General features: G+C 46.4%; 2 protein-coding genes across 2 annotated transcripts in view; one reads left to right on the top strand and one right to left on the bottom strand.

Moving 5' to 3' along the window:
* The window catches only part of LOC144485540 (uncharacterized), a 42,826-nt gene extending 30,583 nt beyond the window's left edge, over window positions 1–12,243 (top strand). Inside the window, 3 exon segments of the mRNA XM_078203674.1 lie at window positions 2,236–3,311; window positions 3,313–3,516; window positions 12,174–12,243. Of these exon segments, the coding sequence (XP_078059800.1) occupies window positions 2,236–3,311; window positions 3,313–3,516; window positions 12,174–12,243 (1,350 nt within the window).
* A 736-nt stretch (window positions 12,244–12,979) lies between these two features.
* On the bottom strand, window positions 12,980–14,059 carry LOC144485539 (uncharacterized). Its single transcript, XM_078203673.1, has one exon. It carries the CDS (start codon window positions 13,988–13,990, stop codon window positions 12,980–12,982), a length of 1,011 nt encoding a protein of 336 aa, XP_078059799.1. The 5' UTR covers window positions 13,991–14,059.
* Between the last annotated feature and the right edge of the window lie 1,556 nt (window positions 14,060–15,615).

The following is a 15,615-nucleotide window of genomic DNA, read 5'->3' as shown; positions in this document are numbered from 1 at the left end:
GGCCTGACATACGATGAACGTCTGAGGATCGTGGGATTATATTCATTGGAGTTTAGGAGGTTGAGGGGAGATCTGATAGAGACTTACAAGATAATGAACGGCTTAGATAGGATGGACGTAGGGAAGTTGTTTCCATTAGCAGGGGAGACTAGGACGCGGGGGCACAGCCTTAGAATAAAAGGGAGTCACTTTAGAACAGAGATGAGGAGAAATTTCTTCAGCCAGAGAGTGGTGGGTCTGTGGAATTCATTGCCACAGAGGGCTGTGGAGGCCGAGACGTTGAGCGTCTTCAAGACAGAAATTGATAAATTCTTGATTTCTCGAGGAATTAAGGGCTATGGGGAGAGAGCGGGTAAATGGAGTTGAAATCAACCATGATTGAATGGTGGAGTGGACTCGATGGGCCGAATGGCCTTACTTCCGCTCCTATGTCTTATGGTCTAATCTCCCGCATGTAGACAATGAGGGGGCGGAACCCGAGCCCACGTGGGGGGGTGGGCGGGGCTTTGACCGCCAGCTGCGCTGAGCTGGTGTCCAATCCGCAGTGTGCGGCTTCTGTAACCAGTGATATTGCTGCCAATGGGTCACTGTGTGCTGGGAACGCCCCTCTGAGTCATTGTGACGGCACAATGGAGCCCTGCCTGAATCACCCAAGAGCAATCACTCTGCTCCACGGTGACGTCTCCGGGTTCAGGCGCGCGGACCTGGGAGCCCCGCCCCCACCCATTGCTCCCTTCCCCCTGCACCTCCTCGAGCCAAGGTTTCCAGGTAACCGGCTGACGGCTCCAGCCAGAGTTAGAAGCCGCTCGGTGATCTCCCCCTCCCCCCGGCCCGGGACTGCGCATGTCCAAGGGAGAGGGGAAGTTGCGCATGTGCGGGGGAGCCCATCCCCTGACTTTTAGTTGAGGTGTTGACCAATGAGAGAAGTTGCAGGACCGGAAGGACTCTGGTCCTCCAGCCAATCAGAGCGCGGGCTTTGTGTGAATGAAGATTGCGCTTCAGACAGACTCAAACTTCCTCCAGTCTCTGTGAGTAAAACACTTTCTTTTCTCACCCTTTCCATTTCTTTTCCCATTCTGGGGGGAAATTGGGGATTTGCAGCAACTGAAGGGAAAGGAAGTGAATCCAGGGAGGCTGCAGACTCTGGAAAGGTTGGCCCAGGTCTCTCTCTCTCTTAAAGACATTGAAATCCTTTGTTCCCTCAGATTGATATTTATTTGTCTGGCTAAAAGGATGGTCTCTTTCCTCTTGTTCACAATTAAAGAGCTGGTTTTCCCCGGAGATGGCAGACATTTAAGGGGACAGTAAATTAATATCGGACAGAGATATGTCTAGTGTTGTTATATGGTACAGATTAGATATATTATTTATGGTTCTGTAATAAAACATATTATTATTTCTCTTCTTGTAATATAATGCTGTAACTATGTTATACATTTCCAGTCATAGAGTCATTATAGCGCACAAGTGTTCCATTCGGTAACTCAAATCCATGCTGACTCTCTGTCCAACAATCCAGTCATGATGTGGAGATGCCGGCGTTGGACTGGGGTAAGCATAGTAAGAAGTCTCACAACACCAGGTTAAAGTCCAACAGGTTTATTTGGTAGCAAATACCATCCAATCCAGTCCCATTCCCTCCTTCAGTCTCCCTTTCCCTGAAAGTTTATTTCCTTGAAGTGCCCATCCAGTTTGATTTTTAAATAGACTTGTAATGTGGTACTGTAGCGAGGTTATATTTTTTCAGTCATCGCTTCCTCAGAGAATTGTTTAATCTTTGGATTTCTTCTGATCTCGGTGTCCTGAATGGGAAATCGTCAGTTAGGAAAGGTCAATGAACCTGAATCAGCACCTTCAGGAGAATTGGGAGGGTGAATATTAGATACAGCAGAGTGAGAATGGAGGGAGAGTGTGTGGGATGGAGATTTACAGCTTTTGGGGAATGAGACAGGAAAGAATATTCCATAGAAACTGGAATTGTCTGTTCTGAATTTCTATCCTGTACTGACTGTGATGTCTGTTGTGAGTTTGATTTGCAGGATATTAGAAGGGGAAAAATTGCAGACAGAACTTCAGACCCAACAGAGTCACTCAAATCATCAGGACCTGAATATCATCAGCCTTTGAATCCAGAAGGAGAAATGTTTTTCAGTTCTGTGTACTCTAAAAGATTTTAAATATCTGTGTGACACACACACCTGAATGAGAGTGTTCCAGTGCACTGCCTGTGGACAGAGCTTTAAACAGTTAAACAGCTTGAAGAAACATTGCACAATTCCCAGTGAATGGAAACATTACACGTGTTCTCTACTTAGACGCAGCTTCAACTTTTTACCCAACATGGAGAGTCAGAAGGGCACCCGCACCATGGAGAAACCATGGAAATGTGGGGACTGTGGGAAGGGATTCAAAGCCCCGTCTGAGCTGGAAACCCATCGCCGCAGTCACACCGGGGAGAGACCGTTCACCTGCTATGTGTGTGGGAAGGGATTCGCTCGGTTATACCATCTGGAGACACACCAGCGAGTTCACACCGGGGAGAGACCATTCACCTGCTCCCAGTGCGGGAAGGGATTCATCGATTCATCCAACCTGCACAAGCACCAGCAACTTCACACTGGGGAGAAGCCATTCACCTGCTCTGAGTGTGGGAAGGGATACAGGAACTCCTCCACTTTGCTGACACACCAGCGAGTTCATACTGGGCAGAAACCATTCACCTGCCCTGTGTGTGGGAAAGGATTCAGTCGGTTTTGCAGACTGCAGTCACACCAGCGACTTCACACTGGGGAGAGGCCATTCACCTGCCCTGAATGTGGGAAGGGATTCACTCAGTTTCCTCATCTGCAGACACACCAGCGGCTGCACTCTGGGGAAAGGTTGACCTCCTGCTGTGAATGTGGGAAGGGATTCACTCAGTTATCCCATCTGCAGACACATCAACGAGTTCACACTGGGGAGAGACCCTTCACCTGCTCGGTCTGTGGGAAGGGATTCACTCAGTTACCCCACCTGCAAAAGCACAAGCGAATACACACCGGAGAGAGGCCGTTCATCTGCTCTGAGTGTGGGAAGGGATTCACTCAGTTATCAAAATTGCAAATACACCAGCAAGTGCACACAGGGGAGAGACCATTCACCTGCTCTGAGTGTGGTAAGGGGTTTACTACATCATCTATTCTGCTGAGTCACCAGCGAGTTCACACTGGGCAGAGACCATTCACCTGCTCTCAGTGTGGGAAGGGATTCTCTCAGTTATTCACTCTGCGGACACACCAGCGAGTTCACACTGGGGAGAGGCCATTCACCTGCTCTGTGTGGTAAGGGATTCACTCAGTTAGCCAACTTGCTAAGACACCAGCGAATTCACACCGGGGAGAGGCCATTCACCTGCTCGGGATGTGGGAAAGCATTTACTGAGAAATCCAGCCTGCTGAGACACCAGCGAGTTCACACTGGGGAGAGGTCGTTCACTTGCTCTCTGTGTGGGAAGGGATTCACTCAATTATCTGACCTGCAGAGACACCAGCGAGTTCACAAGTAATTATAGGGGTTGGATTTTGCTGTTATTGCTCCTAACCACATCCAGGACTGAACCTTGTTCATTTGGTGAAGTGGGAAGATCAGAGAGTTGGACTTGCCGGACTCATGACTTTGTTTCCAAAGGGCTTGGAGACTTTTTGTGAATATTTAGTGTCATATTACTCAAGGATTACTGAATGGAAGTGTGTTTGTAAGTTTATAAATATTTAGTTTGCATTTCTGTTTCCAACCCTCTGAAGCATGCCACATTGCCATGGAGATGGGTTGTGGTGGTTACATGGTTCTTTTGTATAATTGATCTGGGTGTTTCACACAGAGGGAAACTATCGAGGTATAAGGGGTAAGTTGGCCGTGTTAGATTGGGAAACTACATCAAAAGGTATGATGGGAGACAGGCAATCATGAGAATTTAAGGAATCGTTACATATTTACATTCGAGATTCCTTTAAGGAACAAAAATCCAACAGGAAAATTGATGTAACTGTGGCTAACAAGTAAAGTTAAAGATTCCATTAGATCAAAAAAAGAAATTCATAAAGTGGCCAAAACAGGAGCAAGCCTGAGGATTGGGAACTTGTTTTAGAATTCAGCAAAGGAGGGCCAAGAAACTGAGAAAGAGAAAATAGAATATGAGAACAAACTGGAAAGAAACATAAAAACCGACAGGAAAAGCTCCTGTCGGTATGTGAAAAAGAAAAGATGAGCAAAGATAAATGTGGGTCCATTCCAGGCAGAGACAGGAGAGTTTATAAAGGGGAATGGGGAAATGGCAGAGAAACCAAACAATGTATGTCTGTCTTCATGGAGGAAGATACAGAAATCATCCAAAAACACTAGAGAACCAAGGGAGTAGTGAGCATGAGGAACTGGAAGAGATTAGTATTAGTGAGAAAGTGGTACTGGAGAAATTAATGGAGGTTGAAAGTGAATAAATCCCCAAAGGTTGATGATCTACATCCCAGAGTATTGCAAAAGGTGGCTGTAGAGATAGTGGATACATTGGTGGTCATCTTTCCAAATTCTATAGATTCTGGAATGGTTGCTGCAGATTGAAAGGTGGTAAATGTAACCCTCACTGTTTCAGGAGGAAGATAGCCATGATGTGGAGATGCCAGCGTTGGACTGGGGTAGACACAGTAAGAAGTCTCAGAACACCAGGTTAAAGTCCAACAGGTTGATTTGGAGCACGAGCTTTTGGAGCCGTAATTTTCTTTGTTCTTTGTTCTTTGGGTAACCAAGAAGGTAGGTGAGGGCACTGCAGTTGATGTTGTCTACAGGGACTTGAGCAAGGCCTTTGACAAGGTACCACATTGTAGGTTGTTGCATATGTTAAATCTCATGGGATCCAGGGTGAGGTATCTAAATGGATACAAAATTGGCTTCTTGACAAGCGGTGTGCCTCAGGGATCAGCGCTGGGTCCACTGTTATTTGTCATTTATCTTAACGATTTGGATGAGAATATAGGAGGCATGGTTAGTAAGTTTGCAGATGACACCAAGATTGGTGGAGTAGTGGATAGTGAAGAAAGTTATCTCCGATTGCAACGGGATCTTGATCAATTGGGTCAGTGGGAGTTTAATTTAGATAAATGCGAAGTGATGCATTTTGGTAGATTGATCCAGGGCAGGACTTAGTCAGTTAATGGTCAGGCGTTGGGGAGAGTTACAGAACAAAGAGATCGAGGGGTACATGTTCATAGCTCCTTGAAAGTGGAGTCACAGGTGGACAGAGTGGTGAAGAGGGCATTCGGCATGCTTGATTTCATTGGTCAGAACATTGAATACAGGAGTTGGGACGTCTTGTTGAAGTTGTACAAGACATTGGTGAGGCCACACTTGGAATATGTGTGCAATTCTGGTCACCCTATTATAGAAAGCATATTATTAAACTAGAAAGAGTGCAGAAAAGATTTACTAGGATGCTACCGGGACTTGATGGTTTGAGTTATAAGGAGAAGCTGGATAGACTGGGACTTTTTTCTCTGGAGCGGAGAAGGCTGAGGGGTGATCTTATCGAGGTCTATAAAATAAAGAGGGGAACAGATCAGCTAGATAGTCAATATCTTTTCCAAGGTAAGGGAGTCTAAAAGTAGAGGGCATAGGTTTAAGGTGAGAGGGGAGAGATACAAAAGTGTCCAGAGGGGCAATCCTTTCACAGAGGGTGGTGAGTGTCTGGAACAAGCTGCCAGAGGTCTAATAAGAACATAAGAACATAAGAAATAGGAGCAGGAGTAGGCCATCTAGCCCCTCGAGCCTGCCCCGCCATTCAATAAGATCATGGCTGATCTGACGTGGATCAGTACCACTTACCCGTCTGATCCCCATAACCCTTAATTCCCTTACCGATCAGGAATCCATCCATCCGCGCTTTAAACATATTCAACGAGGTAGCCTCCACCACCTCAGTGGGCAGAGAATTCCAGAGATTCACCACCCTCTGGGAGAAGAAGTTCCTCCTCAACTCTGTCTTAAACCGACCCCCCTTTATTTTGAGGCTGTGTCCTCTAGTTTTAACTTCCTTACTAAGTGGAAAGAATCTCTCCGCCTCCACCCTATCCAGCCCCCGCATTATCTTATAAGTCTCCATAAGATCCCCCCTCATCCTTCTAAACTCCAACGAATACAAACCCAATCTCCTCAGCCTCTCCTCATAATCCAAACCCCTCATCTCCGGTATCAACCTGGTGAACCTTCTCTGCACTCTCTCCAATGCCAATATATCCTTCCTCATATAAGGGGACCAATACTGCACACAGTATTCCAGCTGCGGCCTCACCAGTGCCCTGTACAGGTGCATCAAGACATCCCTGCTTTTATATTCTATCCCCCTCGCGATATAGGCCAACATCCCATTTGCCTTCTTGATCACCTGTTGTTCCTGCAGACTGGGCTTTTGCGTCTCATGCACAAGGACCCCCAGGTCCCTTTGCACGGTAGCATGTTTTAATTTGTTTCCATTAGATGGATCCAGATAAATGGAGAGCTGGAGAATATTTGAAGTCCATGCGTGATATTATTTGGAATGATATTGAGTGAGGTGATCTGCAGCTGGGAAGTATCAGGGAGCATCAATCTCATCATTCCCAGATCACATTCAATTTCATATGAATGGAATTTGACACAAATCAGGTGAAGAGGAGGCTGGAGTCAAAAGGAAAAAGAGAAGTGGATTTTCTTGTTGCTCAGATCACCCCCACTCAAGGGCGAAAGAAGACAAAGAAATGATCAAGAATAATAATGAGACAAGGTGCGAAGGAGTAAGACAGTATAGTGCAAAAAGGATTCGGAGACTGACAGGCAGCGCAGGATTCAAAGAGAAATCAGCAATGTGAAAGTTTAAAAGTACCATAATCTGGTGATAAGGTAATGGTGAAGATGCGACCGGAGCGTAGTGGTCTCCAACCGTGAAGGCATGGAATGTGAAGGCAGGTGATACCTGCACACTCGGTGACACAAAAATGGGAAGTCTGTGGAAACATTATATTCAGTTAAAAACATATGAGGACCCGAACAAACCTGGCAACTGCTCGACTGGTGGGGACCAACATCAATGTTTTCACAGGTTCCTGTTCACTCGGATGACTATCGTGGAATTGTGGGAAGCACCAACAATGTATATGGAAGGCGACACTTGCTCGCACCCCAGACAGCAACCCACAGGAGGAACAGGGGGGTGGATAAAGAAACCCAACACTTGGATATTGGACAGGGTAACATTGACTAGTTACAGAACCAGAGCTGTAACTCTGCCAGGGGTCTGACATGAAGGGTCCACAACTACCCTTGCGGTTAAAGACATCATCCTAACCAGAGCCGGGACCCTGGTCTGACTCGTGCATCCGGGCTGAAGTTGGGAGAGGGACTGGCCGGTATTAGAGGATGGGGAGCACTCTATGAAATGGGATGGCGGTGTGAGTATCAGCCACTTGAAGGTTTTAACGTCGCCTACATACAGACAATAATCTGGACATTAAGAATATATATAACTATTTCCCAGGGCTAGGACGATGGTCCTATGATTCACAGAATAGAATCCCTACAGCGCAGAAGGAGGCCATTCAGCCCATCATGTCTGCACCACCCACTAACCCACTCAGGCCTTATTCCCGTAACCCCACATACTTACCCTGCTCATCCCCCTAAAACTAAAGGGGCAATTTAGCACGGCCAATCAACCTAACCTGCACATCTTTGGACTGTGGGAGGAAACCGGAGCACCCGGAGGAAACCCACGCAGACACAGGGAGAACATGCAAACTCCACATAGACAGTGACCCGAGGCCAGAATTGAACCTGGGTCCTTGGCACTGTGAGGCAGCAGTGCTAATCACTGTGCCACCCTATGTGTTTATAATTATTCATTTGTTACCAAGAGCCTGTGATCTTGAGATCCAATATTAATTTGATTACTGGGTAGACTCATCTCCCCTCCTTTGTGTGGGAAGCCGGACTAGAAGGTCGTTATTGCCAAGAATTAAGTACTCATCGAACCAATAGACTTGATTGTTTCGATGTTAGATGTTATAATCTTAGTACTTACAGATATCAAAAACTTACCTACTGTCCAAACATGTTAGAGGCCCCCCCGGATGGGCTAGTTAGGATTGGGAACTCTTAAAACTTTATGATACAATGTGACAATGGTATCCCCAGAGTAAGCTAGAATATGTCAGGTATTTAATGATATTACATTCAACATGCCATGATCATCTCAATGCCATTAAATGGGCTAAAATCCAATTGCAAGGAATCATTGACAATTATACTTACACAATTGCTCCTGAATATCGGATACAAAATAAAAGAAGTATGCTGGGAGATATCGGGGGATTATTTGGAAGTGCAAACTCGGGAGTCAATTCAATACAACTGTCTGAACTGAATAGCTACTCCTCCAGAGCTGGCACCGAAGTTGGAAAGGGACTGCAGTGTGGAGCTTATGGAACCGAATATGCACTGACCACTGTAGATCTACAGGGTGAAGGACCCTTAAAAACATTTAACCGTTGTAACTGAAGGGATAATTCAAACCACTGAGGCCCAAGTCAAAGTTCGGGTGTGTGATATTCTCGATAGATGAGGTTCGGTCTGACTTTGAAGATTTGAGATTTGGAACCATTTCCTGACATTTATTTACCTTGCTTAAACTTTCTTAATATTCACCGGGACAGACATGAATGGGGTGGCACAGTGGTTAGCACTGCTGCTTCACAGCGCCAGGGACCTGGGTTCGATTCCCGGCTTGGGTCACTGTCTGTGTGGAGTTTGCACATTCTCCGTGGGTCTGCGTGCGTTTCCTCCGGGTGCACTGGTTTCCTCCCACATTCCAAAAGATGTGCGGGTTAGGTGGATTGGCCATGCTAAATTGCCCCTTAGTGTTGGGGGACCAGCTAGGGTAAATGCATGGGGTTATGGGTTTGTGGGGATCGGGCCTGGGTGGGATTGTGGTCGTTGCAGACTCGATGGGTTGAATGGCCTCCTTCTGCACTGTAGGGATTGTATGATTCACAGAAGGAGTACATTGGGTAATTGGAGTCCGTGCCAACTCTCTGTAGAACAATCCAGTCAGTCTCATTCCCCCCCTTCTCCCTGTTCCCCTGCACTTTTATTTCCTCCAACTGCTCACCCAAACTTGTCTGTAAATCAGTGATATTTTCTGCTTCCGCGAGCGAGTTCCAGGCCGGGGTACTTATCGTGTAACTAAAGTTTCACCTCACATCCAATCTGCCTGCCTATGTTTCGATGTAGATGTTTAGGTTACCAGCATGCCTGAAAGTTTTCCTTTTCACTGCAGGACAGGAAAACAGGAGTAGAGATCTGATTAGTGATTAATGATTAATTTTTCTAATTAGTGATCACTCGACTGGGAGGTGGTCCGGTGAGGGCTACAACATTTATTCTGGCATTTCCACAGGAAAACACATCCAACGGGATCTTTAAGGACAGTTACAGATTTGAATCATTGGGGACAGAGGAAAGGGGCTGGGTTCACCGAGCCAGGTCTAAAGGATACATGACCCATGGGGAGGGCCTGGAATATGTGAGCAGGGCAGAATGCTGTCAGAATCAGAGCATTACATTGTGTGTGCCTGTCGGACCTGCAAGCTTCTTAGGAACACAAGCAAGATAATCATTGCTATTTTACCATTGAAGGAGGCATTTAAAGCAGTACAGGTGGGCCCCACTCTGTGATACATAATCACGATGTGGAGATGCCGGCGTTGGACTGGGGTGAACACAGTAAGAAGTCTCACAACACCAGGTTAAAGTCCAACAGGTTTATTTGGTAGCAAATACCATTAGCTTTCGGAGCTTGCTGCTCCTTCGTCAGATGGAGTGGTCTCTGTTCTCCAACAGTGCACAGACACAGAAATCAAGTTACAGAATACTAATTAGAATGCAAATCTCTACAGCCAGCCAGGTCTTAAAAGGTACAGATAATGTGGTTGGAGGGAACATTAAACACAGGTTAAAGAGATGTGTATTGTCTCCAGACAGAACAGCTTGCATAATCTCACCAGCTGTTCTGTCTGGAGACAATACACATCTCTTTAACCTGTGCTTAATGTTCCGTCCAACCACATTATCTGTACCTTTTAAGACCTGGCTGGCTGTAGAGATTTGCATTCTAATTAGTATTCTGCAACTTGATTTCTGTGTCTGTGCACTGTTGGAGAACAGAGACCACTCCATCTGACGAAGGAGCAGCAAGCTCCGAAAGCTTATGGTATTTGCTACCAAATAAACCTGTTGGACTTTAACATGGTGTTGTGAGACTTCTTACTGTACATAATCACCCCAGAGACAGAGATAATCTCAGCAGCTTTACTCTGTGAAAGCTATCACAGTGTTTTGTCTGTAAGTGACAGACTCACTGACTGTGGGAGAGTTCCACACGTCTGGAAAAACATCGGGATACTTGTTTGGTGCCTGGTGGGATGAAGCGTACGTTGACGAAACACTGGGGAGAGTGGTCTGACAGGCCATGCAGGAGCCTATGGAAATTGCCCATGAGTAGGTCAGGTACTCCAAAGAACAAGACCCATAAGGGAGGAACACAGGTGAACCTCACTACCCAGACTGCCACCAGACTGAAACTATCAGCGGACACCATGGGTGGGACGGATTTGTTCCGGGAACAGCAGGAAACTAAGTGGTGGGAAATAATCAGGATAGGGATGACCATCGGGATGGGGGGGATGTTATTATGGGACACCATGAGGTGCTGTTATCATGGAGGATCTATTAAATTGCCAGTTCTGGCAGTCCCTCACCAAGCTCCAGCAGCACCCTGTTAAAAGAAGGGGGAAGTTAGAAACTGAACTTTACAGCAGGATAGTTTAGGCTCTCTCCTGACATCTGGAAGACTGGCCAGCTGAAGGATTTGGAGAGGTGTTCTCAACATTATATTGGCTTTTTTGAGTGGTCACCTAATAGGTAAAGGGGGGTCTGAAAGGGTTAATAATCACACAAGTTTCAAAATCACATAAGCGGCAATGGGATAAACCACAGATCTTTATTGAAGCAGAACCCAGATAAGCGGCAAGGCCTGGTTACAAGAGAGACAACCCCAGAATATAGGTTTATCTAACAAAGCCTCTTAGCCTGAGAGAATTCATGAAATCAGACATCTGGAGATGAGAGATAATGGAAATGTGGAGTTGAGGTTACAATCAGATCAGACACGATTGTACTGAATGGTGGAGCAGGCTCGAGGGGCCGAGTAGCTACTCCTGCTCCTAATATGTGATCACATCCTTTATAATAGATCGTAGCATTTTCCATCCTACTGATGTCAGGCTAATGGGTCTGTGGTTCCCCATTTTCTCTCTCCCTCCTTACAGTAAGAAGTCTCAGAACACCAGGTTAAAGTCCAAAAGGTTTATTTGGTTGTACGAGATTTCAGGAATCACCTGATGAAGGAGTAGCGCTCCGACAGCTCGTGCTACCAAATAAACCTGTTGGACTTTAACATGGTGTTGACTTCTTACTGTGCCCACTCCAGTCCAACGCCGGCATCTCCACATCATAGCTATCTCCCTCCTTAAATAGTGGGGTTATATTTACCAATCTGCAGCAACCATTCCAGAATCTATAGAATTTGGAAAGATGACCACCAATGTATCCACTATCTCTACAGCCACCTCTTTCAACACTCTGAGATGTAGATCATCAACTTTTGGGGATTTATTCAATTTCAATCCCATTAATTTCTCCAGTACCACTCTCTCACTAATACTAATCTCTTCCAGTTCCTCATGCTCACTACCCCCTTGGTTCTCTCGTGTTTTGGGATGATTTCTGTATCTTCTTCCGAGAAGACAGACACACATTGTTCAGTTTCTCTGCCATTTCCCCATTCCCCATTATAAACTCTCCTGTCTCCGCCTGGAATGGACCCACATTTGTCTTTGTTAAGCTTTTCCTTTTCACATACCGTTAGGAGCATTTCCAGGTGGTTTTTATCTTTCTCACCAGTTTGCTCTCATATTCTATTTTCTCTTTCTCAGTTTCTTGGTTCTCCTTTGCTGAATTCTAAAAAAAGTTCCCAATCCTCAGGCTGACAACTATTTTGGCCACTTTATGAGTCTCTTCCTTTGATCTAATTGAATCTTTATCTTTTCTTGTAGCCACGGTTGCTGCACTTTTCTGTTGGATTTTTGTTCAATGAAGGAATCTATATTTGATGCCAATATGTAATAATTATTTATATTTGAGAGATTAACTGTCTACCATCACAGTGGCACAGTGGTTAGCACTGCTGCCTCACAGCGCCAGGCGTCCGGGTTTGATTCCCTGCTTGGGTCGCTGTCTGTGCAGAGTTTGCACATTCTCCCAGTGTCTGCGTGGGTTTCCTCCGGGTGCTCCGGTTTCTTCCCATAGGATGTTCTGTTAGGTGCATTGGCCATGCTAAATTCTCCCTCAGTGTACCTGAACAGGTGCTGGAATGCGTTGACTCGGGGATTTTCACAGTAACTTCATTGCAGTGTGAATTTAAGCCGACTTGTGACACTAATAAATAAATACATTTTAATGTTATTTCCCAGCTGTCACAGCCAATGTACCCCTCCTGGTTTGATGGTTTTCTTCTGTGAGAAACACCCAGATGGATTAAACAAAAGAACCATGCAACCAGCACAGCCCATCTCCATGGCAATGTGGCATGTTTTGGGGGATTCCAAACAGAAATGGGAACTAAATATTTTCTAAGTTCTGAACATCCTGTCACTCTGTGATCCTTGTGAAAGTTGAAACCAGGTGTTCGCAACAAGGCTCAAAGAGAATCAGCCCACTGGAGGCAAAGTTGTGAGACCGGCCAGTCCAGCAGAAAAAAACCCTCCGACCCTCCCCATTGACCAACTGTGAGAATGAACAAAATGCAGTTCTAGATGTAACTCAGAGCATGAACAATAAGAGCAGAATCTAACCCCTGGAATCACTTGTGAATTTTTTGGTGCCTTCGCAGACGAGAGGCATCACTGAATCCCTTCCTACATTGAGAGCAAGTGAATGGCCTCTCCCCAGCATGAACTCGCTGGTGAGTCTGTAGGTTAGATGAATCACTGAATCCCTTCCCACACCGAGAGCAGATGAATGGCTTTTCCCCAGTGTGAACTCGCTGGTGTCTCAACAGGTTGCATGAAAGAGTGAATCCCTTCCCACACTCAGAGCAGGTGAATGGTCTCTCCCCAGTGTGAACTCGCTGGTGTCGCAACAGGGGGGTTAACAAAGTGAATCGCTTCCCGCACTCTGAGCAGGTGAAGGGCCTATCCCCAGTGTGAAACTGCTGGTGTCTCAACAGCTGGTATGACAAAGTGAATCCCTTCCCACACTGAGAGCAGGTGAATGGTCTCTCCCCGGTGTGAACTCGCTGGTGTGTCTGCAGGGTGGATGAATCATTGAATCCTTTTCCACACTGAGAGCAGATGAATGGCCTCTCTCCAGTGTGAACTCGCCTGTGTCTCAACAAGTTGCACAAAAGAGTGAATCCCTTTCCACACTGCAAGCAGGTGAATGGCTTCTCCCCAGTGTGAACTCGCTGGTGTCTCTGCAGGGTGGATGAATCACTGAATCCCATCCCACACCAAGAGCAGGTGAATGGCCTCTCCCCAGTGTGAATTCGCTGGTGAGACTGCAAGTGGGCTAACTGAGTGAATCCCTTCCCACACTGAGAGCAGGTGAATGGTCTCTCCCCGGTGTGAACTCGCTGGTGTGTCTGAAGGTGGGATGACAGAGTGAATCCCTTCCCACACTGAGAACATATGAACTGTTTCTCCCCAGTGTGAACTCGCTGGTGTGTCTTTAAGGTAGATGAACGACCGAATCCCTTCCCACACACAGAGCAGGTGAATGGCCTCTCCCCAGTGTGGCTGCGCCGATGAGCTTCCAGGTCTGATGGGGATCTGTATCTCTTCCCACAATCCTCACATTTCCATGGTTTCTTCATGTTTTAGGTCTCCTTCTATCTCTCCAGGTCAGACAATCAGTTAATCACTTGTTCACAACCAAAACACATGTACAATCTCCCTGCTGTGAACAATGTGATGTTTTTTTCTGGCTGTGCAACTGATTCAACTTTTTTCTGCAGTCAGTTCACTGGAACATTCATTAGGGTGTGTGTGTGTGTGTGTGTGTGTGTGTCTCGGTGCTTTTCCAGTCATATTGATGTTTAAAGTCTTTTGAAGCTGACAGAACAGAGAAACATTTCTCCTTCTGGAATCTAAGCTGATGATATTCAAGTCCCAAGGAATCGAATAACTCTGTCAGATCTAAATGTGACGATTGAGATTTCTGTCCGAGATTCCTCCTCTTCTAATATCCTGTGCAAACAAGTTACAAAAGCCATCAGTGTCAGTACAGGATAGAAATTCAAAACAGGCAATTCTAGTTGCTATGCAACATTCTTTCCTCTCTCATTCCCAAAAGCTGTAAATCTCCATCCCACACACTCTCCCTGCATTCTCACTGTGCTGTGTCTAATATTCACCCTCCCAATTCTCCTGAAGGTGCTGATTGAGGCTGATTGACAGATCCATGCTCACTGCTTTCAGCCCTGGACACAGAGAGCTGAAAATCTCCACATAGGTTGCCAGGCATATACCATGTCAGAATTCCTGCACCAAGTGTTATGTCCAGGACATTATCACTTGAGTAGGTAGAGCAAGGATTTGAGGAAGATTCATACTTAGGCAGGGAGAGCATGATCTGGAACTTGTGCCTATAAGGATGGTGGAACAGCAGATGATCAATAATTCCAAAATGAAATTGGGTGGGTATTTGAAGGAAATAAAACTTGCAGGAAATGTTGATATAGAGATTGAATGGGACTGATCGGATAGTTCGACAAGATGTGCAGGTTAGGTTGATTAGCTATGCTAAATTGCCACTTGGTGTCCCAGGATGTGTGGGTTGCAGGGGAGTTGTGGGGTAAAACCGTGGGATAACAGGGATAAGGGCCTGGGAAGAATGCTCTGTTGGAGAGTCGATGCAGACTTGATGGACCAAAAGGCCTCCTTCTGCACTGGACTCTATGACTCGAGTTACCCAACAGACTCCTTCTGTGCTGCAATGACTTTATGACTGGAAATGTATAATATACCCACAGTAATATATTACACAACTAGAAATAATAAGAAATGGAAAGGGGACAAAAGGTGTTTTACTCACAGAGACAGGAGGAAGTTTGAGTCTGAAGCTCAATCTTCATTCACACAAAGCCGGCGCTCTGATTGACTGGAGGACCAGAGTCCTTCCGGTCCTCCAAATCTCCCCATTGGTCCAGGCTTCAGCATGCAGTTCAGGGGGTGGGCTCTCCTTCGCACATGCGCAGCTTCCCTTCGTCCTTGGACATGCGCAGTCCCGGGCCGGGAGGAGGGGGAGATCACCGAGCTGCATCTCGCTCTGGCCGGAGTCGTCAGCCGGTTGCCTGGAAACCTTGGCTCGAGGAGGTGCAGGGGGAGGGGAGCAATGGGTGGAGGCGGGGCTCCCGGGTCCGCGCGCCCGGGCCTGCGCACTGGAACCCGGAGACGTCACCGCGGAGCGCAGCGATTCCTATTGGCTGATTCAGGAAGG

The sequence above is a fragment of the Mustelus asterias genome, unplaced genomic scaffold, assembly GCF_964213995.1.
Source record: "Mustelus asterias unplaced genomic scaffold, sMusAst1.hap1.1 HAP1_SCAFFOLD_198, whole genome shotgun sequence".
Classification (NCBI taxonomy): domain Eukaryota; kingdom Metazoa; phylum Chordata; class Chondrichthyes; order Carcharhiniformes; family Triakidae; genus Mustelus; species Mustelus asterias.
The sequence above is the reverse complement of the archived record's forward strand: the minus strand, read 5'-3'. Positions and strand labels throughout refer to the sequence as shown.